At 37.9% G+C, this 27,479-nt stretch overlaps 1 protein-coding gene across 1 annotated transcript in view; it reads right to left on the reverse strand.

The window, feature by feature from the left end:
• Window positions 1-27,479, reverse strand: part of HCN1 (hyperpolarization activated cyclic nucleotide gated potassium channel 1) — a 313,690-nt gene that overhangs the window by 31,035 nt on the left and 255,176 nt on the right. Inside the window, exons 5-6 of the mRNA XM_007517647.3 lie at window positions 26,746-26,892; window positions 6,403-6,643 (exon numbers count right to left, since the gene is read on the reverse strand). Of these exons, the coding sequence (XP_007517709.2) occupies window positions 6,403-6,643; window positions 26,746-26,892 (388 nt within the window). The remainder of the gene's footprint in view (window positions 1-6,402; window positions 6,644-26,745; window positions 26,893-27,479) is intronic.

The following is a 27,479-nucleotide window of genomic DNA, read 5'->3' on the forward strand; positions in this document are numbered from 1 at the left end:
AACAATAAAAAACAAGGGCAATAAAAAGAGAAAATAAATAAAATGTAATTACTACACTATTAACAGTCTTTCATTATAGATTCTTCGTTAGCTTTTTGTGATTTTGATGAGGGGTTAAGAGTCGAAGTTGTGGGAGTCGGGAGTAGCACAGTGGGTTAAGCAGGTGGCGCAAAGCACAAGGACTAACTTAAGGATCCCGGTTGAGCCTCCGGGGCTCCCCACCTGCAGGGGCGTCGCTTCACAGGCGGTGAAGCAGGTCTGCAGGTGTCTATCTTTCTCTCCTCCCCTCTGTCTTCCCCTCCTCTCTCCATTTCTCTCTGTCCTATCCAACAATGACAACATCAATTACAACAACAACAATAATAAAACAACTAGGGCAACTAAAGGGAATAAATATATAAATATTAAAAAAATAAAAATAAATTCTTAAAAAAAAAAAAGAGTTGAAGTTGTGGTCTTTGATGCATGGGCACCATTTCTCATCTCCCTGTGCTCAAGGTCTGCAAAGCAGTTATGTGGACACTTCGTTATAACCTAAATGTTGTCATCTCCTATCAGTCAACCAAGTCTAGCATTCAGACCACTACTCCTTGCTTTTCCACATGTTCTGTAACTCTGTGTACAGCTTCCCTACCCCATAAGAATATTTGCTCTTACTTCTTGTAATACTTTCAACCCCTTCTAATACAGAAGGCAAGGAACATATTTCAGATCGTCCACTGGGGACCCTGGGAGAACATCTAGGTGTGAGAGGGCAACCACTAGGCTTCCACCTTGCCTTCCACACACACACTTTTCTCAGATCCTTTGCTTGACTCCTAGACTACAAAGTGCGACTGCAGGTGCCTATACCATAGACCGTAGGGCAAAGATCCTGGTTAATGTCGTCATCTTGACATCTTATCACAGACAGACTGCCAAGCTTCAACAATTCAATTAAACCACTGACATCCACTGGGCAGTCACAGGATATAATCCCATTTTTCTATCCACTACTATTCTGCTTTCCATTTTACTATCCACTGTTTTGTAGACTTCACTTCCTCAAGCAGACTATATGAATCCAATCCCCAATCTGAGAGTCAGGAAAGCTTATTAGAGGCATGAGTCTGTTACTTTCTTCAACTGAGTAAATCTGCTATTCTCACATCAACCTTTGTCTTCAATCAACTATTTTTCAAGTTGTGAGAGAGTTTAATCTTAGATATGGTGATGAGGGGATGGAAAATTCTGGACCAAAAGTAAAGAGCACGCTGATTACTCTCAAATCACTAATATAGATTTGTTTTAAGCATAAGCACAAAGGAAAACATCAATACAGGAGATAACTTTCTCTTGTATTATCCTTATTGGAATTATAGATACTTCTTAAAGTGATTTTTCATCTGTTATTCTTGATAATAAGTCCTGTTTCTTTCCACCCTCTGAGCTGCTATGCATACAGAAAAGTCTTCCATCTGTCTTTGATTGCCAGAAATTCCATTAATAGCATATACATTTAATCATTATGAAAGTTCGCATTTAAATAGCATAAATAAACTATGAATGTGAAAGACTACTGGTAATAAAATGTTAGCAATTTATGTTTTCAAAAAAAAAAAAGAAATAACATTTAAAACATATCCAAAGCAACATATTAGTCTGAAATGAATCATAACTTGCAGAATCTGTATTAGCTTGCAACTAAACCCTTACTTTTCAATAAGGTTCTTTTTATGAGCTTTTGATGGATACTAAAAACAGGCTGGGAGTATGGATAGACCTGTCAATGCCCATGTTCAGCGGGGAAGCAATTACAGAAGCCAGACCTTCCACCTTCTGTACCCCATAGTGACTCTGGGTCCATACTCCCAGAGGGAGAAGGAATAGCAAAGTTATCAGGAGAGGGGGACGACAGGATACGGAGTTCTGGGGGTGAGAATTGTGTGAAGTTGCACCCCTATTATCCTATGGTTTTTGTCAATGTTTGCTTTTTTTTTGCCTCCAGGGTTATTTCTGGGGCTCGATGCCTGCATCACGAGTCTACTGCTACTGGAGACTATTTGTTTTTTCCTTTTTGTTGCCCTTGTTGTTTTATTATTGTTGTGGTTATTCTTATTATTGTTGTTATTGATGTCATTGTTGGATGGGACAGAGAGAAATGGAGAGAGGAGAAGACAAAGAGGGGGAGAGAAAGACAGATACCTGCAGACCTGCTTCACCCTGCAGGTGGGGAGCCGGGGGCTTGAACCAGGATCCTTATGTTGGTGCTTGCACTTTGTGTGCCATGTGCGCTTAGCCCACTGCGCTACTGCTCAACCCCTTCAGTGTTTCCTTTTTATAAATAAAATTTTTTTAAAAAAAGAAAATAGAGTAAATGCACATTTTAAAAATGAAATGCCAGAAGTAGAAGTGTCTGTGAAGAGAATAAAGTACATGTGTCTTTCAAGGAAGTTTTTTTTTTTTTTTTTTGACATTCCATGCCTGACATCTCTGGACACAGTCTGAAGTGAAGCATGCTGAGGTGGTACTCATTGCCGTTTATTAGGTTGGGATCAGCAGATGCGAATCATTTGGTGTGAACTGAGAGAGGCATGCAGGAAAGTGAGCCCCACCCTAGAGGTTCCAGGACTGGGGGAAATATAGGTTCTATAGAGGAAGTGGGGGGTTCCTGCTATCTTAGGGTTTAAGAAGACAATAGATGGTGCAAAGCTCAAGGGCCAGCATGAGGATCCCAGTTAGAGCCCCCGGCTCCCCACCTGCAGGGGAGTCACTTCACAAGCAGTGAAGCAGGTCTGCAGGTGTCTATCTTTCTCTCCCTCTCTCTGTCTTCTCCTCCTCTCTCCATTTCTCTCTGTCCTATCCAACACCAACAATAATAACTACAACAATAAAAAGAACAAGGGAAACAAAAGGGAATAAATAAATAAATAAATAATAAAATACCCCTTCACACCCATTAGGAAGACCATTATTAAAAAACAGAAAATAACAAGTTTTGATGAGAATGTGGAGAAGTTAGAACACTTCTGTGCTGCTGGTAATAAGTAAACTCGAGAGTAGGTTTAAAACTCCAGTTACAGTTGTACTGAAAGATCTATGGAAATGGACAGTGGAAATGGTGACATGTTACAAATGTACTTAATGATACTAAACTTTATATTTAAATGTGGCTAAGATGGTAATTTTATAACAAGTTCCCACAATAAAAAACTGAAAAAAGTAAAGGGTTGTAGAAAGATAACACAAGTTCTTACTAGCCAAAATAAATCTGCAATGGCTATATCGCTCCTGACAAAGCAGATTGTAAGACAAGGAGAATTATCTAAGCTAAAGTGGGATATTGTAGAATTATAAAGGGCTAATTTTTCAAGTAGATAAACAATCCTCCCCAACAACATAACGTAAAAATGCATGTTAACTCTTCTTTCAGCCACCAGGTTCCAGATGCTACCATAATGCCAATCAGACTTCCCTGGGCAGACAAACCCACCAGTGTGTCCTGGAGCCTCACTTCCCCAGAGACCCACCCCACTAGGGAAAGAGAGAGGCAGGCTGGGAGTATGGATCCACCTGTCAACACCCATGTTCAGCAGAGAAGCAATTACAGAAGCCAGACTTTCCACCTTTTGCATCCCAAAAGACCCTGGGAGTATGTGTCCATACTCCCAGAGGGATAAAGAATAGGGGAGGGGATGGGCTATGGACTTCTGGTGGTGGGAATTGTGTGGAATTGTATCCCTCTTATCCTATGGTTTTTGTTAGTGTTTCCTTTTTATAAATAAAAATAAATACATAAAGAAAATCTTCTCAAACTGCAGAAAGAAACAGACAAATGACTACCATCACTGGAGTCTTCAATAAAATTGATAGTAACTAAAAACAAGCTATTGAAAATGACAGCTATAAAAAATGGTGATTTCAATGTTTTCAGCCCATCTTGAATGGAGCTTGAAGAAATCATGTTAAATGACATAAACAGATTAGTGTCAGAAACAGAAGGATGAATATGGAATGATCTTACTCACAGGCCTAAGTTGAAAAAGAAGATCAGAAAAGGAAGCACAAAGCAGAACTTGGACTGGAGTTGGTGTATTGTACCAAAGTAAAAGACTCTGAGGTGAGGGGAGGGGGAGGATTCAGCTCCTGGAACATGATGGCAGAGGACCCAGTGGGGGTTGTATTGTTATGTGGAAAAATGGGAAATTTTATGCATGTATAAACTTGTATTTACTGTCCACTGTAAAACATTAATCCCCCAATAAAGAAAAAATAATTTTTTTAAATATCAAGCTAGTTTTGAAAAGAACCCTCAATATAAACATCATTAAATTGACATTTCTAGAACGAGCCAATCAGTATTAGAATATATAAAATATTCACCGGCATCAAGGCACATAAATTACAACTTAGTACATACAAGACACTGAGAATCATTCAAAGTAAAACTTTCAAGGTACAGTGAAAATTTAACAGATTAAAGAGAGTTGGAGGGTCAGTGACCAACGGTGGAGGGAGCAAGGTGGCACTTTGCTGATGGTGAAATGTGTACACACTCTGGAGACAACGATTTTCTAAAATAGCATTTCCTCAAAAAAAAATTAAGAAACTTTTAAGAAAATTAACAACAGGAAAATGGCTGGAAAATTCTCCAATCTCTGAAATTCTATAAATACCATATATAGAGAAATCTACATATGGAATTTATATATAGTTTGAGAAAGAAGTCTCAACAGAAATTAAACATATAATTTCAGTTAAACAAAGTGAAAATATGACTCAAATCGGTGGGAGGTAAGAAGAGCTACACTGAGAGAAGAATTTTATAGAGTACAGCACATAGCATTGAATACATAGCACAGCACATAGCATTAAATACATATCATAGCAAGAAAAATTAACTGTTTTCACCTTTGCAAAGTAAGGCAAAGATCAATTTAAATAGAGAGCAAGATGAGTATGGAAATAATACAGTTTACAAAAAAATGAATAAGATGGAAAAATAGGAAACAATACATAATGAAAATCTGGTTCTTCAAAAATATTTAAAGGTTATTTAGGAAAGCAAATAAAAAAAGAATAGAGCAATTATCAGCATGAAAATAGAGAATTATTACTACTACTGATTCTGAGCCCATTATAAAAGAATGAGGGGATTCAATAAGCCTACAAAGGACTCAATACCTACAAATTTGATATTTTAGAAAGACAAATTGCTGGAATGCACAAACTAATAAAATTCATCCAGAGAAAAATAGGTAACCGGAATAGCCTTATAGTTACTGTACAAAGTGTGTCTGTAAAATAACCTTGCAAAAATGGATTGAATTACTTGGTATTGCCAATGGTGAATTCTACCAAATATTTAAGAAGGGGGACTGTAATAATTCTCCTCAGTCTTTTCTAGAAAATAGAAGCAGAGACTATTTTCTACTCTAGTACTAAAAATAATAGTTATTGTAATTTAAAAATAAAAAAATGCATTGTACAAAAGAAACAGTACAGAGTAATACCTTTCATGAGCGGAGATATAAGTTGTGATTTAAATGTAAGAAAGCAATCTACAGCATTTAATTTTTTTATGTATTTTATACCATACAAATAAATCCACACACTGAATTTTGTTTTAGTTATGCAAGGCTTATTCAAAAATTCCAAATCAAATTCAATATAATCTACTTCGTCAATAGGCTAAAAACAAAAATGATCAAAGAATGCACATAGAGTAACTTGAGCATATATCACATCACTAAAAGTAAACAGTACTGACAGAGGAGTGCTTCCTCAATTTGATGAGAGATAACTATAACTACTAATATTATTAATAAGACTTTCAACTAGAGGCACTCAGTGAGAGACTACCTCTCCCAGTCTTCTTTATCTCTAAAGGTATAAGCTGTGCGAGTCAACCAGAAGCAAATACCAGTGATTGTGGTGAACAGATTGGCTACCCGAGTCTTCTTTCACATCACCTGTGGAATATGTCAGAATGTGTTGTGGACAAATGTGTTCCTCTTACAGATCTATAGAAAAATACTATGGAGTTTGGCAGACCAACAAAATGAAGGAAATCTGAAACCCTGAAAAATGTGTTGATGGAGAGACTCTATCTGACCTCCCCAGGACTTCCCAGAAAGAAAAAATACACACGCACACATACGCACACTTTCTAAATAGGTGAAGTAATTGTTGTTTGGTTCTAGCTTAAGAGGTTGAAACACTATTCCAACTAGTTAATGCACATTCACTGAATACATGACACTAAAACGTGAAAGCATTCCTATTGCTGATATTTTTATCACAATTAAATTCTAGGCTGAATTCAAAGACAACAAATCATTACTATGACATTTCTAAAATTTTAAGATTTTATCTGAGTTGCACTTTATTTGTTTGCTTATTTGTTTATTTATTTTTACTGACCTCCAAAGTAAGAGCCATCTGTCAGCTTCATTTCTTTGCTGGATTTTGTGATGACTCCAGCAACACCGTGTTGAATGAAATACATTTTTTTCCCCACAGCTCCTTCTCGTATAATGTAATCTCCGGGTTGAAACACCTCAAATCTCAACTTGCTCAGCATGGCAGTTACAAAGTTCGGATCCGCGTTAGCAAAAAGAGGCATTGTGGCCACCAGTTTCCGACAGTTGAAGTTGACTATCTCCTGAAGATGACAAGAGCAAACAAATGTTAAGAGAAGGATTCATCATATCAGGAAGGAAAACATGTACTGAAACAGAAACAAATGTATACAGCATAGCACTGCAACTGACATAACCGAGGTGCATAATGTTGGATAATCTATATATTTCCTCAAAGCGAGTGGTATCTTTTTTGTGTATTGACATTTTGTACTCCCAGCACCCAGTGTGATGGAGGCATATAGCATGCATTGATAATTGTTAATACAATACATACAGAGCTTTCTCAAGTTTTATAATTTTCAGTCTTTACTAATCTTTACATAAACTTAGAATGAAAATCAAAAGGGTTTTAGTGTTTCACTTAACATTTTCTATGAAGAAAGTCACCTCACACCCTACGGATTATTACATTTCTGCATTTCTGCCCCACTGCACCAATCAATTTCTTGGTTTGTTTGTTCACTTAGGATAGAGACAGAAATTGAGAAAGAAGGAGAAAGCAGAAAGGGAAAGAGAGAGAGATACTGGCAACACTGCTTCACCACTTGTGAAAAAAAAAGGCTACCAGGAGCAGTAAATCATCCTACAGGCTTGTAGCCCCAGTGATAACACTTGTGGCTGAAAAAATAAACAGGGATACACTATGCATTTCCTCTTACTTGGACATTGCCTGGGTTTATCTCAGCTATGAATAGTTCTCAACCGGCCTTCCCAGTATTTTGTACAAAAGGATCATTAATGCTCATTTGTTTAGTCGCAGGGGAGAGAACATAGTAGAGAACACAGATCTTAAATGTATATACTCTTAAGTGAGTTTTTCCAAATATGCGTAGTTTATAATCATCTAGATCCACACACGACACATTTCTTAAGGCTTCCCTTTTCTCCTTCCTGATCAACCTCAGAGGTTCTAGTTCTGACTTGTACCACTTTAAATATGCTTACTTATCTTTAAAATGCATATACGTAGCCTTGTATTGTGCAATCTTCCCTGTCTTGCTTCCTTTGCTCACCGTAATGTCAGGGTGCTTTAGCTATGCTGTTCTGTGGTGCCCATTTCTTTTCTTTCAGTTTATCATGATTGATGATTGTCATAATTGATTTATTCTTGACGAGCCTAGTGTGCTTGGTTTCTCCTGACTATTTACTGAATGTTGGTGATGCTGAGTGATAGGTAAGGCACATATTCAGTGACACTGCTAAAAGGCCAAAAAGTTTTGCTCTTCAGCTGTAGGTATGGGGGGTTCAGCGATTGAACCCGGGAATTTGAAGCCGCAAGCCGCACGCATGAGGCTTGAACATAAACATTATGCTATCTCCTTTGCCCACCAAAGGTTGTTTTTTCAAGTGTATGTTACTATGTTTCTTTTAAACCACAGCACATAAATTTCTAATTGTCCTCCATACTTGGCAAAATGTGATTCTATCACTCATTTTATTTTAATCATCAGTAGGTAAGCAAAGATAGCATACTTTAAAAAGATCTTACTCAAAGTGATTTTAATTTGTACTTCTCAAAAAATAATATTTTTATTCACATTTTTATAGTTTTATTGATCAGATAAATATTTTTTCTTGGTGAAGTACCCACTCAAGAATATTTCTTATTTTTATACGATAGTATGGCTTTTAAATTGTCTTGACATGAATTCCTTGTTGAGATAAGTACTATAAAAAAATCTTCATTTGCAGTGACCTTTTTATTCTAGTGATATCTTTTATTGTTACTACTTGTTGGCAGTTTCTATCCTAGCTTTTTTAAGCTAGGACAGAAACAATATGTTTAGGTATCTTCAAGAAGGACTTATGTTAACAAAAAAAAATTGTGCTTTGGAATAATATATGTTCTTAGATGCTAAGAATGTTTACATAACATTTGTTTATTACAGGATGACAGGAGTCTTTTTAGTCACAAAAAAAGATGGAGACCCCAGCCTTTGTGATAACATGGACAAACCTTGAAGAACCTTGAAGCTATGACACTAAGTAGGTTAGTCAGAGAGAGGAACACAAATGCTATAGCTGGAATCTTCCAATAGATTCAGACTGTCAGTGGTGGGGTACGGGACAGAGGAAAATGTGAGAAGAGGTCAAAAAGTACATACTCAGTTACAAGATAAATATTTTCTGGTGATATAATGTATAGTATGGTGACTCGAGTTAACAATACTAAATTGTAGATTTGAAAAATGCTGAGAGCAGGTCTCAAATTCTCTTATTTAAAAAGGAAAACTCTAACTGTGAGGTGACATGTATGATCCAAATTTAATTTCTCAGAATATACATGTCATATTGTTATATACCGCAACATGTCTATCCAAGCAGGTGCGCCCTCTCCAGGCCGCCCTCCAGTACTGACTGTTTACTCCTTGGTGAATATCATTGCGTCATTTTCCATTTTTGAAATGGTTCTCTGTTCTAAATTAATTTATTACACAAAGCATTTTCTAAAAAGTTTTAAGCATGGCAGCTATATATATCATTAGCATCATTACACACATGAATCACTGAGCTCTCCTAACAAAACAGAGCGACTGCTACATTGCTAAATTTCTTTTTTAAAAAAGTATTTATTTATTCCCTTTTTGTTGTCCTTGTTGTTTTACTGCTGTAGTTATTATTGTTGTCTGTCTTCATTGTTGGATAGGAACAGAGAGAAATGGAGAGAGGAGGGGAAGACAGAGAGGGGGAGAGAAAGACAGACACCTGCAGACCTGCTTCACCGCCTGTGAAGCGACTCCCCTGCAAGGTGCGGAGCGGGAGCTTGAACCGGGATCCTTCACCGGTCCTTGCGCTTTGTGCCACATGCGCTTAACCCACTGCGCCACCGCCCAACTGCCTACATTGCTAAATTTCTACAACTAACAGGCCTGGTATTTGTAGACACTGCAGAGCAGCAAATAGGCGTCCTTCCTTCTAAGAACTTCTATCAGAGGGCATTTAAGAGCATTCAACCATGCAGACATCTTCACTAACTTGAAAAGTGGGTGAATACATGTAGTCAATATGTATCAAGTGGCATTCTTCACCTCCACGGATCCTCTATTAGAGGAGTACCACCCGGGAGGCAGCGTGGTGGTGGCTGTGCACCAGGTAGAGTGCACCTTACCATGTGCGTGGACCCGGAATCAAGTCCCAGGTCCCTGCCTGCAGGGTGGAAAGACCCCCCCCCCCCCAAGCAATGGAGCAGGTCTGCAGTGTCCCCTTATTTTTCTTTCTATTTCTCTCTGTCTCTATAGAGAAAAGGAGAGGAGAGGAAAGGGGAGGGGGAGAGGAAAGGGGAAGGGGAAACAGAGGAGGGGAGGGGAGGAGAGGAGAGGCAGAGAGAAGAGAGAAAATAGATACGGAGATACATTGCAGGTACCCAGCCCCGGGGATAATAATGCTACCAAAAAACAGCTCCTGATACTGCCTCGCCCACCCCACCCCCATTTAGTAGCCTGCAGTGGTTTCTAACAGGACAGCAGTTAGATGCATTAACAGATTTCTTTACAGAGGGGGAGATTTGAAGAATAAATACAATAAAAATGAGACAATGTTTATTGGGACCTTGCTGGGTTCTAGCTAATGCCAGTAAATATTTTTACAAGTACTAATTGATTTTATTCCCCAATAGTCCTGTGCCTTAGAAGATACCCACCTTGTGCATCCCACAATGACCTTGGGTCCATACTCCCAGAGGGATAAAGAATAGGAAAGCTGTCAGGGGAGGGGATGGGATAGGGAGATCTATCTGATGGTGGGAATTGTGTGGAGTTATACTCCTCTTATCCTATGGTTTTGTTAATGTCTCCTTTTTTAAATAAATAAAAAGAAGAAGAAGAAGATACTGAGCCATCTGCCCAGGACCACACATCTTTGTTGGGAAGCCTAGTTTACTGGTTTGGTGTTGCATGGACTCTAAAATGCTGCCTTATCTTTGCATATATCTGATAGATGACCATATGCTCTAAAAGATAAAGATGTTACTCACACATTGAAACTTCATGCACTGACTTGACAAGAGCTTGATGTGGACAACTTATTAACTGGAAACATGAAGGCTACACACTTAGCTATTTTTATATTCCCTTAGCAATTATTTTTTAAAAAAAAAAAATCAGGGAGTAGGCAGTAGCACAGCGGGTTAAGCAGACAGGGCGCAAAGTGCAAGGACCTGCCTAAGGATCCCAGTTTGAGCCCTCACAGGCGGTGAAGCAGGTCTGCAGGTGTCTGTCTTTCTCTCCCCCTCCCCATCTTCCCTTCCTCTCCCTATTTCTCTCTGTCCTATCCAACAACGATGACATCAATAACATCAACAATAATAACTACAGAAAAAAAAACACAGGACAACAAAAGAAAAAATAAATACATATAAAAAATCTTATATGTATCATGAATTTTCCAGTTTTCCATAGCTTCTAAAGCATTAGCTATATTTAATATTTTTGTTACTTCATGAAATTAGATTGATTAGTTTTGTTTTTTTAACAAATGGACTGTGAGATCTTCGGGCTGTAAAGGGGAATGTTCGCTGCTATAGTCTTACATCATAGAAGACAATGCGTATTTCAGCTTTTCTCTTTTAAAGAAATATTTCTGAGACCAGGTGGTGGTGTAGCTGGTCGCATGGTACCATGCCCAAGGAGATGGTTTATAGTCTCCGCCTTTTGGGAGTAGTGGGGGAAGCATGGTAAGCAGAGAGGCAGCTCTACCAGTGACTTTCTGCCTCCCTCACCCCCTCCTACTCTATCTTACTCTCCCTTCTCAATTTCTTTCTGTCCTGTCAAATAAAAAAGAAAAAGAAAAAAAAGGGAAAAGAAAAAGAAAAGAAAGAAATCAAGCAATCAAGAAAGAAAGAAAACAGGGAAAAAACAAAAGGCCATCATGAATAGTGAATTCATAGTGCAGGTAGCAGTAAAAAACAAAAGCAACAAAGAAATAAAATGTATTTCTGATTATTTGTGTCTTTGGTGTTAACGGGCTCTTTCCGGTATAGCCTCCAAAAATGAGATTTGGAAGAAAGGAAGAAAAAAAATAATCAAAGATTTGTTAAATTTGAAGGTGCACTTCACATAGTGTTCAACACTTATTTATACCTTCAAGACAGAGGTGAGAGAAAATGTGAAATCATCGTAAAAGAATAAATAGTGGTTTAGTTAGACACTTGGAAAGATGAAAAAAAAAGTGTTCCCAAGAAAGAGTAAATCAATATCAGAAGATGGCTAGGCATCTCTAATTTTCTGAAGCAAAATGTAAGTGTTTATTGGGCACTTTTAGTAGACCTGCAGGCAGGAAACAGACCCAAGAGGAACTTTGTTGCAGGATCAAGTTGCATGGAGGGAGAAGAAGGAAGTTGCTAATAAACATCTTCTCAAGAAAAAAACAACTTCCTCTGAGGATTATTCTGTGGGGCATTGTCTTCATCATCATATTTATGTAAACAAAGTCTGAATAAGGGAGCAATGACTACAATGACCAGCTGTAGATGACATGCCCAGTCTATCACTGGGAAACAGACAACTCAAAGTACCTACTAAAGGCATGTCTCTACAATATATTTTACTAAGACTGCAATCCAATGGGTTGCATTGGATCGACCTTCTCGTGGTGCATCCTGTGAATACCCATTCATTGGGGAAACTGACGATCCTTCCTAGCCGACTGAATCCACATGGATCCCAGTCACTTTCAAAGCCAGCAACAAGCAGCTCCTGACAGATTTCAACCTGATGCTGTTGACTGGCTACGGAAGAAGGGCAAACGCTAGAAGAAGAAGAAGACTGCAATCCAGATTCAGAAACTATGAATCTGTATCTGCAAGGATAGGAACAAAATTCTCTATTAAAAAAAAAGATATTTCAGTTCATCTTTGTAGTGTGTCGTGGATTGTGTTGAAACCATAGTCTGTAAAATAAACAACTATCTGTGAGTTTTTGAGTGTTCAATCCAAGACAATTGTAAAGAATCAGATTATCAAAGATTTTCTTTCTCTCTGTGTCTGTAGGCCTAAGTCCTAATGACAGTATTCCTGGACCTGTGCCCCATAAAAAAAAAAAAATCAGATTCTTTAAATCTTAATCATTTCATGTGTAAAATGCAGAACACTCTGGCAATACTATCATAGATCATCACGATTAAATTAAACGTTATCAGTAAGTCCTTCAAGGAAGTTCTCTATTAGCTACTATTAAACTACTAAAGCTGGTAACTATATTATAAAACAGTATCTGTCAAGTTTAAATCAGTGGTAGAAATTACATATTCTATAAAATCTAAAAGAAAGAAATAGTTCAAGGCAATTGGGTTAAGAGTATTAGGTTAGACTTCAGTGATAACTGGATTGCTGGCTAGTTATTAAAGAACAAAGGCAAAGTGTATAGACATGTTCAGAAGAAGAAGGAAATGATACCATAGTCTTTGGGGATATTCAATAACATCTCAATAGGTCAAAATTAAGAAAAGCAGGAAATACTCTTACAATAAATCAGCCCTACTGACTTAATAAGTTTGGAAGCTGAACTCTAAATTAAATACGGATTTCATTTTTAAGGAAACACTTCTGAGGTCTTTACAATTTCTCCCTAAGTTTTCTCAACTAGCTTATAATGATCTAGTGGTTTGTCTGCTTAACTGCACAAGCATCGACTGCATCTATAAGAAAGCCACCCCTAAGGAGCAGATCTGAATGTTACAGAATGTCTTCTGGGCTCGACCCAAGTTGGAGGCAGGCCCCAACTACAATGGAGAAACCTTCTGAGCTTGGCCCCTACCCAACTGGAGGAAGGGCTCTATCTGAAAAATAAGACTCTCTAAAAATGTCAGCCTGCAGTGGTGAAACCCTGGTGGTGAAAACAACAACAACAAAAAAATCTTTTAATTATTTATTGAAACACTGACCAACAAATGAGATGCCTGTTTCAACGTCTTAAAGTACCTGTCTTGATTTCTGTGTTCCATTTTGTCAAGCTTTAAAATGAGCTGTATCTTTGATTGAGACCATCTACTGTATTTATTTATATATTTAGGCAGATTTTGTTGCAATTTCAAAATGGTTAGATGTGTAACATTGTGAAAATAAATTGAACATACACATTTCAACAAAAATCGAAAGCGGTGAATCTGTTTTCTCATCAATCTAACCTGCTTTTGTATTCCCCTAAGACAATTAATTCTTCTTCACATAATTATAGTCATAACATATGCTCAAATGTTTTTCATCGTCTTTTATATTATAAAGGAGTCCCCATCTTAAGACATAGTCTGTATTGTTATTGATTTAATGTCACATACTATTGTCCCTTGAGTTGACCATACTTATATTCAGAAAATTCAAGAGATATAGGAGGAAAAATCGTCTATAATGAGCCCTTAATGTTGTAATCTTTAGCATTTTACACCATTATATTCACTATTATCTCTATCACTGATCAAAATATGAGCGAGAAGGCAATTAATTAAACTAGACTCTCTGCATAGTCAAATAACAAATAATGACTTTTTCGTTGTCTCATCTTTTTGTAACAAATAATGATTAAATGAAACCTGCCTGCCTGACAAGGGTCTACAGAACAGGCTGAATCTTCAGATATGCAGATGAACACAATTAATATTTGTGTGGCTGTGATTCTCATATGCATCTGATTTGGCTGAGACACTGAATCCTATTTCAACATTACAATATGCATGCCGATTTGGTCTCGAGGCAGTTTGGTCTTAAATGGACTCACTAAATTGCCTTCCTAGAATGGCACATATTACATTAGGAACCAGGCAGGAAGATAGCCGATGATATACACTTCTCTTATATTTGATAAGAGAGGAGAGAAAAAGAGGTAGAATGAACAAAAGAAACTAATATGAATTATACACTAACGAAAACTGTATTCATTAGAGTTTCTGTATCTTAGCCCTACTCTGTGGTATAAAGTTTTAAGAGTTATTTGCAAAAAAAAAAAAAAAAAACAGGAGTTAATCCTACTTGATGTGGTAAAACAGGCTGATCTGAACTGTCAAATACAGGGGAAAAAATTAAGATTCATGCTGAATTAAAAAAAAAACCAAAAAGCTACTATTGTAACAGGTTTATCAGACAATAGAGTGAGTTAGTAGACATGAGAAAATTCGGTCAGGTCCTAAAAGCAGTCAGGTAGTAACAAATGCTAAATATTCACTTATTTTCACTCTAGTGAGATTTCCAGGGAGTTCCATTGCATGTGCTGGCAGGTGTTATAGCCAGAACTGTGTATCCTTGTACCTCACACTCATATATTGAAATCCTCACTTGCAGCACTTTTGAATGGTACAGTATTTGTATCTCGGGAACTTAAAGAGGTGGTTTAGTTCGTTAGTGTATGCATGTATTATAGTTAGTCATCTCTGGGGTTTCAAAGATCTGGGTTCGCTTTTTCAAATATAAAAAGCAAGACAGTGTTGACAGAAAGAGAGAAAGAGATCACAGCATCAAAGTCTCCTTCAATGGGTAGGTAGGTTATGAGTTTAACTGGATAACTGGATCAACTGGATCAGTCGCTTCACAGGCGGTGACGCAGGTCTGGAGGTGTCTATCCTTCTTTCCCACTCTCTGTCATCCCCTCCTCTCTCTATTTCTCTCTGTCCTATCCAACAACAATGACATCAACAACAACAACAATAATAATAACCACAACGACAATAAAAAACAACAAGGGCAACAAAAGGGAAAAAAATAGCCTCCAAGAGTAGTGGGTTTACGGCGCAGGCATCTAGACCCAGCAAAAACCATGGAGGCAAAACAAAAAACAAAAACAAAAAAACCCAAAACTCAGTAGCCAGTGGATTACAGATCTTTTGCCTTCCTCCTCCTTGGAAAAATTTGGTAACTTCTAAATTCTGTCTCTATGATTTTGTCTAATCTAGGGATCTCATATAAGTAGGGTCAGATAATAGTAGTACTGGACTTACTTTTGGCATCTTTGGAATAAACAAATACCACTCAGTGATAGACTAGGGTGAGGGAGCAAAACTGGAGTAAACTTAGGAAAAAATTAAGAAAAGATCCAGACATCTAGCTCTCCCCATTACAATAGTACACGTGATTTTCCATGTTTTCGACAAGTTCCCATAACTGAGTAGAAAAAGGGAATGTCTATACAAAAGGTAAAAAGGTTGAAAGGTTTAAAAGAAACAAAAGTAACATTATAACAGATTATTTTTATAGTGAAAAATGTGTACAGATATTGAGGATATGTCTCTCAAAGTTTCTAAGTTTCTTCTTTCTTCAATTTATTTTTTAAACTTTTCTTTTTTATAATTTTTTAAACTTTAATTTTTATTATTGGATATATACGGAGAGAAGTTGAGAGGGGAAAGGGAGACAGAGAGGGGGAGAGACAGAGAGACACCTGCAGGCCTACTTCGCCACTTGTGAAGGTTTCCCCCTGCAGGTGGGGACCAGGGGCTTGAACCTGGGTCCTTGTGCACTCTAATGTGTGCGATCAACCAGGTGCACCACTGCCTGGCCCTTCTTTGTTACTTTATTGTCACCAGGGTTATGTCTGGGGCTCTGTGCTAGCACTACGCATCTACCTCTCCTGGTAGCCATTTAATTTCTGTTTTATTTAAAAGGACAGAAAAATTGAGAGTTAGCTGGAAGTAGTGGAGAGAGCCTGAGAAATACCTGCAGATCTGCTTCACCGCTTGTGAATCCTCATGCATGGTAATGTGTGTGCTCAACCAAGTGCACCTCTGTCTGGTCCCCTGAGTTTCTAAAATGCTTTAAAAATTCTCAATAAAGCATTTAGGTTGCTTTCATACTTCTGATATTGTAAAGAGTGCAACTATGAACACAGGATGCAAAGTGATTCCTTTAAAATTTTTTTTGTATTATCTTTATTTACTTATTGTATAGAGAAAGCCAGAAATTGAATGGAGAGGGGGGTGGTAGATAGGGAGACAGAGAGACACCTGCAACCCTGCTTCACCACTTGCAAAGCTTTCCCCAGGCAGGTGGGGACTGGGGGCTTGTACTGGGTTACTTGTACATTGTAACATGTGTACCCAACCAAGTGTACCACCACCACCACTGGCCCCCAAGTTTTTTTGTTTGTTAACTCTGGCATTGGGTGGTACAGGAGAGAGAACCTAGCCTTAGTCATGAAGTCTTTTTTGCATAACCATTAAGCTCCCCTAACCCCAGCACTTATCTCTTTTGAATTGGTGCTTTCATGCCCTTGGGCTATATGCCTGAGTGATCTTACTGGATCTGAAGGTATTTCTGTTGTAACTGCTTGAGTAGTCTCACTGTTTTCAGCAGGGGCTGCCCTAGTTTGCATTCCCACCCACAGAGCAGCAGAGTTCCATTCCCTCTACACCCTCCTGGTCTCACAGGCTCTACATTCTCACAGGTGGTGGTGGTAACTCATTGTGGTTTCATTTGCATGTACTTAAGGATAAGCGATGGGGGTATTTTTTAATATGTTAGTGGGCACTTGGTATGTTTTCTTTAGTCACCTGGCTATTTAGGTATTTTTGCACATTTTTTAATTGGGTTATTTAAAGAAATGATAGGGTTCACATTCAATTGGGATAGGACTACAATTTAAAAATAAAAAAAGTGAAATCGTATTGCTTAATAGGAAATGAAAGGAATTGGGAGGTGATCTTGCTTAAGTCAAATGTGAAATAAAAGACAAGTACAGGATGGTTTGGCTTACACACAATGTGTAAATAAGTAATGCAAATCAACTTGAAAAACAAAACAGGCAACAACAAAAAACAGAGAGGAGGGGAAGACAGAAAGGGGGGGAGAAAGACAGACACCTGCAGACCTGCTTCACAGGCAGTAAAGCGACTCCCCTGCAGGTAGGGAGCCGGGGGCTCAAACCGGGATCCTTATGCCGGTCCGTCCTTGTGCTTTATGCCACATGCGCTTAACCTGCTGTGCTAGCGCCTGACCCAGTACTTTACTTTCAAATGGCCAACATGGACATATTAAATCACCACTACATAGGCATATCAGATCTTTCCAGTGGTAGAAGTTTCTGCTCACTTTCTCTTCCGACTTTATGTCATGTCACTTATTTGCCTCTCTGCTTCACATAGCAGCACATAGCAGTGCTAAGTGATTCATCTGATGACTGAAACGATATCAAGACAAAACCACAGCCCCTAGTGTGTTGTTTCATATAAAATGAGTTTTTAGAAAACAATACCATTACCCTTAACACCATCATTATCAAGGCTTCTATGTGACATTCTCTTATTTTACTCTGTTTTGTAGAGGGAAGCTCCAAAATCAAGCAACAAATATAGTATCTTTTTTTATTTTCAAATACAGTATCTTAATAACTTACACAATTTAGCAACATCAAGCTCTAGCTAGGTAGGTCAGCTGGGGAATACATATACATGTATATGGGTGTGTGTATATATACATATATATATATAATTTAAATGTAGGGAATACATATACATGGATATATACATGTATAAATATATAATTTTTTTATGTAGCACTGGGGGAAGACCTTGGGGCCTGAACATGTGTTACCCCACTGTATGGGTTTGATTTTTTTTTTTCCTTTTCTTTTCAGTGTTATTCAGGGATCAAGGAAAAGAGATGAGAGATGCCACACAGTGTTCTCCCATTCATAGTTCTCCCTCTGGCACTGTGTACACTGTCCCCTGTGGTGCTGAACCAGGATCTTGCATGTGGTACAGGACACTCTATGGGTGGGCTAGGCTTTCCAGGAATATTTTAAGCCAGACAAATAAACCAGACAATTCCATCATACACTCCTTAAACAATTCTAATGGAAAACTCTGGCAGACAATATGGTCTATTTTAGATTTCATTTAGTTTAGAGCCTGGATACAAAATGTAGTCTTTACAAAATGAAGTTAACTTTATAATCTTAATTATTTTATTTTGTGCTATGGAGGACAATGACTTGCTAGCACAAAAACAAAACAAACAAACAAACCAAGGTTGCTCTTGAATTTGCAATTATCTTAATTCCTTTGTTGAAGTTTTATTATTTGCTTCCCTCCTGTAAGATCACATACAATAATTTTCTTTGGTGTTTATGGGGAAATAAAACTGTTTCACAAAAGAAAAAAAAAATCACTTCAACAATGAAAAGAAGCATGCATTCTAGTTCTAGCTGTACATATCAAAAATGTAACTTAAGTGTTGACAAAAGAAAAAGTTCTTTATTCTCTAATCCCCCCTTCTTTCTTGGCCCCAAAGGGAAGCTACAATAGAAAGTGGATATTGGAAATATGATTCTGTTTATTTTTTCTGATAGTGTTTGCCTAAATCCTCTTTCTTATTCAAATTACCCCATTGCTCTGAGGTTAGTGCAAATCATTTTCTTTGAAACTCTTTCAAGTCTGCTCCAGGCTAAAGTGAACATTTCTTTTCAATAATCTGAGTATATATATATTACCTGCTTTCCCCTGGTAATTAACCACAGCTGTCTGGTTAACATTTCCTGTATTTTTAGAATGAATTTTCACTTTTTCTTGCAATTATTTCCATGTCTATATCTTTTTTCTCTGCAAGCATATGACAAGGACTTTAAAAATTTAAAAGAAAAAAAATTTTTAAAAAGCAGAGGGTAGACAGCATAATGGTTATGCAAACAGACTCTCATGCCTGAGGATCCAACATCCCAGTTTCAATCCCCCACACCACCATAAACCAAAACTAAACATTGTTCTCATAAAACAGAAAAAAAAAAAAAAGAAAAGAAATTAAAATTTTAAAGCACATTTTACCTTCCCATTATGCTTGGATTAATATCTCACATACATTTATAAATCTCATTGTTTATTTCCTAGAAACTAGGAACCTAAGCCAACAAAGAGAAAACCCATTTTCTTTGCTTGCATACATAAGCCTATTTATAATGGATAAGTCTTCCATTCCATTTTATAATACTACAACTTCAGTCTAACTCAGTTCATCTGAACTAATCACATTTCAGTTTGCTGTCCCTGTGCGGGGTGACATGGCGCTGTCATGTGGCGGCAGGAGGCTCAGCTCTTTACTCTACCAAGCAAGCTATCTCCCAGCCCCCTAGAAAGCATTAAAAAAACAGCAGGTATATATATATATATATATATATATATATATATATATATATATATATATATATATATTAAAGAATTTATTTATTTATTCATGAGAAACATAGGAGAGAGAGAAAGAACCAGCCATCACTCTGGTACATGTGCTTCCAGGGATCAAACTCAGGACCTCATGCTTGACAATCTAGTGGCTTAGCCACTGCGCCACCTCCCGGACCACACCAGCAGGTATATATTTTGAAGCATTGTTTAGGTGCGGCAGGCTAAAATGGGAGATGTAAATTCGTATCTCCGAGGTCTCATAAAACAACAGTTCCTATCTAAAACTCAATTAGAAATGATTCACACCCCAGTAATTAAATATTCAGGCAAATTGTTTTCTTAGAAGAAAGCTGTTTGACAAATTGATCCTCAGAAGGACAATCTAATAGTCTCAGTCTGACTCATGCTCTGTGGAAATGAAATATACTGACTCTCTATATTCTTCAGGGACACGTGATCTGCACCTATTTTTGGCCCAGGGCTATTCATACTCCACTGTTTAAAAATAGAACAGGTCTGAACTTTGGAGACAGGCTCAGAAGGGCACGAGCCTCTTTCTGGACTGTTCAGTTTGTCTTTTGCTTAGAAACACATCAGTGCAAATCTGATCATGCTAAAAATAGACCTTCTCACTGTCTACACATCCAACAGGATCTCATAAACAGAGAGGAATAGTTCACTAAATTCTTTCTAATTAGTTTCTCATATATATATATATATACATATATATATATATACATATATATATATATATCCTGCCTACATTTACTAAAGAAGTCATCAGTCTCACAAACCTAACATTTCAAGTACACATTCTGATACTGAAACACTATCTTCAGAAAATTGCTTTTTACAAGGAAGAATGAACATATTGGTAAACTGTTTACCTAAACTCCTAATGAAATGAGACATACAGTAAGTTGATGTTTCTCCTGTTTGTACAGTTAGAATTATTTCTTTCAATGTCTCTTTATCCCTAAACTGTATGAGTTTCATGGAGTCATCCTAATATCAATTCAATTCAATTGCATTCTCAATCATGTGCTGAGACACTGTTCTGAGTTTCATAGATGTTTTCTCATTTAATCTTCATTTCAACTTTATGAGACTGTAGCTACTGTCATCATTTACATTTAAAGATGAGGAAAGTGAAGTCCACACAAGCTGAAAAAATAGTCTAACGTGATGTAAATAAGCAAGTAGTGAGTGTATTTCAATGAAACTGATGGAATTATGCTCTTAATCGTGAAGTTACACAAACCCTCCATTCTCTGTTATATAACAGACAGCAAATCTGTAACAACTAATGACATAAAGGATGCCATAAAAGGACTTTGAACTATGTAAGATCATGGCATTTTGAGTACTGAGCAGTTGGAAAATAGGAAAATATAAGTAAATGGACAAAAGAAGAGAGAGAGAGGGAGAGAGAAAGAGAGAGAGAGAGGGAGAGAAAGAAGGAAAGAGAGGGAGAGGGGGGAGAGAGAGAGATAAGGAGAGGGAGGGGGAGAGAGAAGGAGAGGGAGAGAGAGAGAGAGAGAGAGAGAGAGAGAGAGAGGGCTTCCAGAACGGAGAAGAGAAAAGAAGGGAAGGTTTCCAGTGATTACTGCAGTCTATTCAGACTCCACACAGCCACAGAGGAACCAGAATGAAGATTGTAGATTATAGATAATAATGAATACATTTCAAAATAATAGCTATAATTTACAGTGCCATCCAAGTACTGTCTAAAGGATTTTTCTCAGAAAATTGTAGCTGTTTCTTTACTTTCTGGCTGAAGTATTTTCACAATAAAATGAAGATGATTCTCTTAAGATGACTTCATAATCACTTCTCAGAAAGCTGACAGTTCCAGTGGAGGCTACGAACAGGTCGCATGGACCCGTCCAAAGATGAAAGCTCCAAGGACACAGCTTGCCACCAGGGATTTGCCCTACCCTACCGAGTCTCACCACTTGGGTTGGGACAAGGGAAACGGAACTTGCTTGATGAGTCCCTGACACTGTTGACATGGGTTTTTAACAACTACAACAACAGGAAGGATTTTATGTCTGGTTCCTCGAGTTACTAGATCACAGAGATTGGTAAGAAGATTTGTAGTGATCCATTCACGCCTCTTACACTAAATCACTGGCTCATTCTTAGTGTTAATATAAGATTCTACAACTTTTATCTCATCAAAGAGATTGTCGCTAAGGAGGTCATAGAAATTAGTCCCCTTACCTCTTCACCACCATCTAACACAGATGTCTTCTTTTTTTTTTTTCTTTATAACTTCTTTATTGGGGAATTAATGTTTTACATTCAATAGTAGATACAATAGTTTGTACATTCATAACATTTCCCAGTTTTCCATATAACAATACAACCCCCACTAGGTCCTCTGTCATCCTTTTTGGACCTGTATTCTCCACTCGTAGTGGAATCTTACAGGCACTGAGCCCCAGTGACAACACTGGTTGCAATTAATTAATTAACTAATTAAAAGAAAGAGAAGAAAGGAAGCTAGTTCTGTGGCCAGAGTATTTCATATTTCTGGCCACTGGGATTTTACATCTGTACAGGCTAACTGGTTGACAAAATACTCTCTTTAAACTCCAATAATCAATCATTCTTTGAGATGGTTTGCCAAGTGAAAGCTTCTTACTTAATTTGCATTTGTTCATTTATTCAATGAGTAGTTATTGGAAATGTATTATCCAGGGGCAGGTGTCAAGATGGGAATAAAAACAAAAAGCCCCTGCTTGCTTAGGTCCTGAGCTCATACAGAACAGACAACAAGTAAATGTCAGGGGGCAAGACAGCACAATGATACACACACACACACACACACACACACACACACACACACACACACAAAGGCTTCTGGGGCCAGGTGCGCAAGGACCCAGGTTCGAGCCCCTGGCTCCCACCTGCATGGGCAAAGCTTCACAAGTGGTGAAGCAGGGCTGCAGGTGTCTCTCTGTCTCTCTCCCTCTCGATCACCCCCTTCCCTCTCAATTTCTGACTGTCTCTATCCAGCAAATAAATAAAGATTAAAAACATAAAAAAAGGCTTCTGTGATAGATGACAGTGAGGGAAATAATTTCTATGACCTTCTCAGTGGCAGTCTCTTCGAGGAGTTAAAACCTGTATCAGCTGTGTTTTGTACGTCTTGCATTAACATTAAGAATGAGTGAAGTATTTGTAAAGAGCCTCTCCGCGATTTGTCCCCAACATATGATAAAGATATCACCAACTTCTGCCCCAGCAGTGGAAACAGAAAAAAGCTCTTAGTAACCCAGTACCTTTGAAACATCAAACTGTGTTTATTTGCACATGCAGAATATGAGAATTTTACAAGAGCTTCCAGGGTCATACAAATGAGATTTTGTCATTTAACAAATTAGGAAGTCTTCATTTTGAAATTATTCAAACACTTTGAAAGGAAAGACTGGTGAAAAAAATGGAAAACATAATCTGGACTGAATTATAAAGATATGACAATTTCACAGTTTTAACAATGAATTTTAATGTTCCCTGTTTTTGAGCAAGATGTCTTTTGAATGAGATTCCGAGAATCTGAATGTCTGGTTTCCACTTGAATTTTCATACATTACAGAGTGTCCAGGCTTGTGAAAACAGAAACCACTACTGCCCTGGGGCCAAGCAGTGGAGTGCCTAGTTGAGTACACACATTACAGAAACCACTGCCTTTAGGTATTAATTAGAATCTTAAATTAAATCATATACTTTAACAAAGTTATGACTTATACCCAACACAGTATTTGAAGTTCAATGTCTTGATATAGAGCTGCATAGCTATCTCCCTGCGTGGAGCATGTGCCTTGAGATGTTTGGCCCAGGTCTAACTATTACCTTATTACCACCTGATCCGTATTACCACAGCAGAAAAAGTTCTAGTGTTGTTGTGTCTCTTCCCCCCTCTCTATCTCTATCTTTTTTTTTTATTTTCCCTTTTGTTGCCCTTATTGTTTAACATTGTTGTGGTTATTGATTCCACCAAATACAAAAGTAAATTCCAAGTGGATCAAGGACTTGGATGTTAGACCACAAACTACTTAGAGGAAAATATTGGCAGAACTCGTTTCCGCATAAATTTTAAAGACATCTTCAATGAAAGGAATCCACTTACAAAGAAGACTAAGGCAAGTATAAACTTATGGGACTACATCAAATTAAAAAGCTTCTTCACAGCAAAAGAAACCACTACCAAAATCAAGAGACCCCTCACAGAATGGGAGAAGATCTTTACATGCCATACATCAGACAAGAGTTTAATAACCAACATATATAAAGAGCTTGCCAAACTCAACAACAAGACAACAAATAACCCCATCCAAAAATGGGGGGAGGACATGGACAGAATATTCACCACAGAAGAGATCCAAAAGGCCAAGAAACACATGAAAAAATGTTCTAAGTCTCTGCTTATCAGAGAAATGCAAATAAAGACAACAATGAGATACCACCTTGTTCCTGTGAGAATGTCATACATCAGAAAAGGTAACAGCAGCAAATGCTGGAGAGGTTGTGGGGTCCAAGGAACCCTCCTGCACTGCTGGTGGGAATGTCAATTGGTCCAACCTCTGTGGAGAACAGTCTGGAGAACTCTCAGAAGGCTAGAAATGGACCTACCCTATGACCCTGCAATTCCTCTCCTGGGGATAGATCCTAAGGAATACAACACACGCATCCAAAAAGATCTGTGCACACATATGTTCTTAGCAGCACAATTTGTAATAGCCAAAACCTGGAAGCAACCCAGGTGTCCAACAACAGATGAGTGGCTGAGCAAGTTGTGGTATATATACACAATGGAATACTACTCAGCTGTAAAAAAAATGGTGACTTCATCATTTTCAGCCAATCTTGGATGGACCTTGAAAAATTCATGTTAAGTGAAATAAGTCAGAAACAGAAGGATGAATATGGGATGATCTCACTCTCAGGCAGAAGTTGAAAAACAAGATCAGAAGAAAACACACACACACACACACACACACACACACACACACACACACACACGTAGAACCTGAAATGGAATTGGTGTATTGCACCAAAGTAAAAGACTCTGGGGTGGGTAGGTGGGGAGAATACAGATCCAAGAAGGATGACAGAGGACCTAGTGGGGATTATATTGTTATATGGGAAACTGGGGAATGTTATGCATGTACAAACTATTGTATTTACTATTGAATGTAAAACATTAATTCCCCAATTAAGAAATTAAAAAAAAAGATAGACACCTGCAGACCTGGTTCACCGCCTGTGAAGTGACTCCCCTGCAGGTGGGGAGCCGGGGGCTTGAACCGGGATCCTCATGCTGGGCCTTGCGCTTTGTGCCACGTGTGCTTAACCTGCTATGCCACTGCCTGACTCCCTATCTCTATCTTTTTAAACATTAATATGAATGACTGAAGAGTGATTAATGGCATCATGCCTCCTCTTTTAAGATGAATGTAGTTTTTGAATGTTGGGATAATTTGTATGTAAATGGCTGTGACTTCCAACCAGCCCCCTGGTGAGTTGGCACTTTGGTAAAGTCTGCTAAGTTTGTGCATGAAAGCTGGCAGCACAATGGACAAATTTCAAGCATTTCATCTCATACCACCTCTCTTGCTTTCAGGTCACTGCATTTCAATGTACAACTGACTTCCTGTATTTTTTTATTACAGTATAATATCTGGAAACTGCTGAGTGAATACGTACGATACGTTAGGAGTGCCATACGTGATAAAAACGTGACACTGAACTATCTAAAGCTGATTGACAGCCTACTTTTGGCACAGTGTACCTTGTTATTGACAAACTCATTTATCAAACTGGTTTCAAGAACAGAACACAGTTACTAAGAGAGGATTACCTAACTTCACTGTTTCAGAAAAATCTCATTACCTCCCCTTAAATCTTCAATATAGCATGACTCTAGTTCCTAATGGAGCACATTCGAATTCTCATCATTCTCATCATGTTTCCTTAAAAAACATGGCTAGTATTTTTAGATTCTAGTTTTATTGGAATATCAATTTTGATGTCTCTCTGCAGTGTCTTTCCTCTTCTATTCATTCTGCTCTGCCATTACTAGTTTTTCTCACTGTAAGATTAGATGTAGGCTTTTGTGTGACTCCTATTTCAGAATAGCAAACGTTGAAGAGTGGGGAGTAGAGAATCAAATAGAGATATGTTTTTTTCACCTTTTTAAAGTTTTAAGAATCTGGGCTTTTTATGCTTCCACTGATAGCATCTCTAATTTTATTAAGTAGCCATAGTTCTTATTCTGCTTTTCATTCATAACAATGCTAAGAAAAAAAAAAAAAACAACCTCATCTATCTATTTACTTTTTAATGAAATTTTGTCATAGTCTGGTCACTGCAGATACAGAAATACAAAGACAATCAATCTCTCGTTTTACAAAGCCTATAGCATTCCAACAATCAACTAACTAGTAAATGACATGTACAGAATTAAGAAACTGAATAGTGAGGAGATAATTATAAACAAGGCAGGCCTGTGTTTAATAGAGAGCCTAGGAGGTAAGCTCAAAGCTGAAAGGATTAATGAGAGAAAGGACAATAGGAAGACAGAGAACTTGTCTCTTTTTCTTCTTTTTCTGGGCTGGGGGGACAGCATAATGACTGCACGAAAGTCTTTGATGCTTCAAGCTCTAAGTCCTAGGCTTAATCACCAGCACCACCATAAACCAGTCCAACAGTTTCCTGGTATCTCTCTTTGTATTTTCTACCTGTCTCATTAAAATATTAAAAAGCAAAAAAAATTTTTTTTCTTACCAGGGATATAGGAGAAAAAAGTTCTGAGAATCATAGAAGGATTTTCTAATGCTTAAAATAAAGACGAGAGAAAAGCCAGCACGTGGGAGAACATAGGGGAGATAAGAGCAAAAACTGAGGACTTAAGACTTGGTTTTCTTTTTTCTTTTCAGCTGTGTCATACCTGGAGCCTGACAGTTTCTCTTGAAAGGAGAAAATATGTTTATGTACCATGGATACGGACAGTTTCAATTCTTACCTCTCTCAGAGGATCATTGAGTTCGCTGAGTATATTTTCTTCATCGAAGATCTTGCCTTGGTACCTGTGTTCATAGTAGTCATGAATTTTCTGACGCATGTCAGCTGGTAGCTTGTGGAATGACATGTACTGTTCCACTTGCTTATACTGTAAAGGAAGGAGAAAGGAGCTTAGAAAACATTGTTCAGCTGTATGAAGGATCAACAAGCAGACATCAGGCTCAACCTGACGCTGTTGACTGGCTACGGAAGAAGGGCAAACGCTAGAAGAAGAAGAAGACGGATCAAGATATGCTGCTACACTTCACTCCCTAACAGTTGACTACTCAGTCACAAAAAAGGGAAAAAAAAAATATATATATATATATATATGGGAAATGAACTTAGCTGCTAATGTGCCTCCTCTCATGAACAAACGACACCCAGGTAAACATTCCCTGGAAGCAGCTGATGTGTTCAGAAGAGAAGCCCTGAATGTAGTTTGGAGTGAATTTAAGATACGGATCTAGAAAGGCTGGTGGTATAGCTCTAGAAAAACAGCTGCGATATCATTACTTTGAGGCTCATTGTTGTTGAGTTCTGACACAGTCTGCAGTTGCTGTCTGGCTCCTCTGGAGGGAGAATCTCATGACATTGGGTTGTACAAAAGATTTTATCTTAGACCTTATAGCAAAAGATCACACTCGCTTAAATTTTGGAATCTAGAGGCAAAAACATGTCAGCTGTCTCCAAGTA

The sequence above is a fragment of the Erinaceus europaeus genome, chromosome 5 (assembly GCF_950295315.1).
Source record: "Erinaceus europaeus chromosome 5, mEriEur2.1, whole genome shotgun sequence".
Lineage (NCBI taxonomy): Eukaryota > Metazoa > Chordata > Mammalia > Eulipotyphla > Erinaceidae > Erinaceus > Erinaceus europaeus.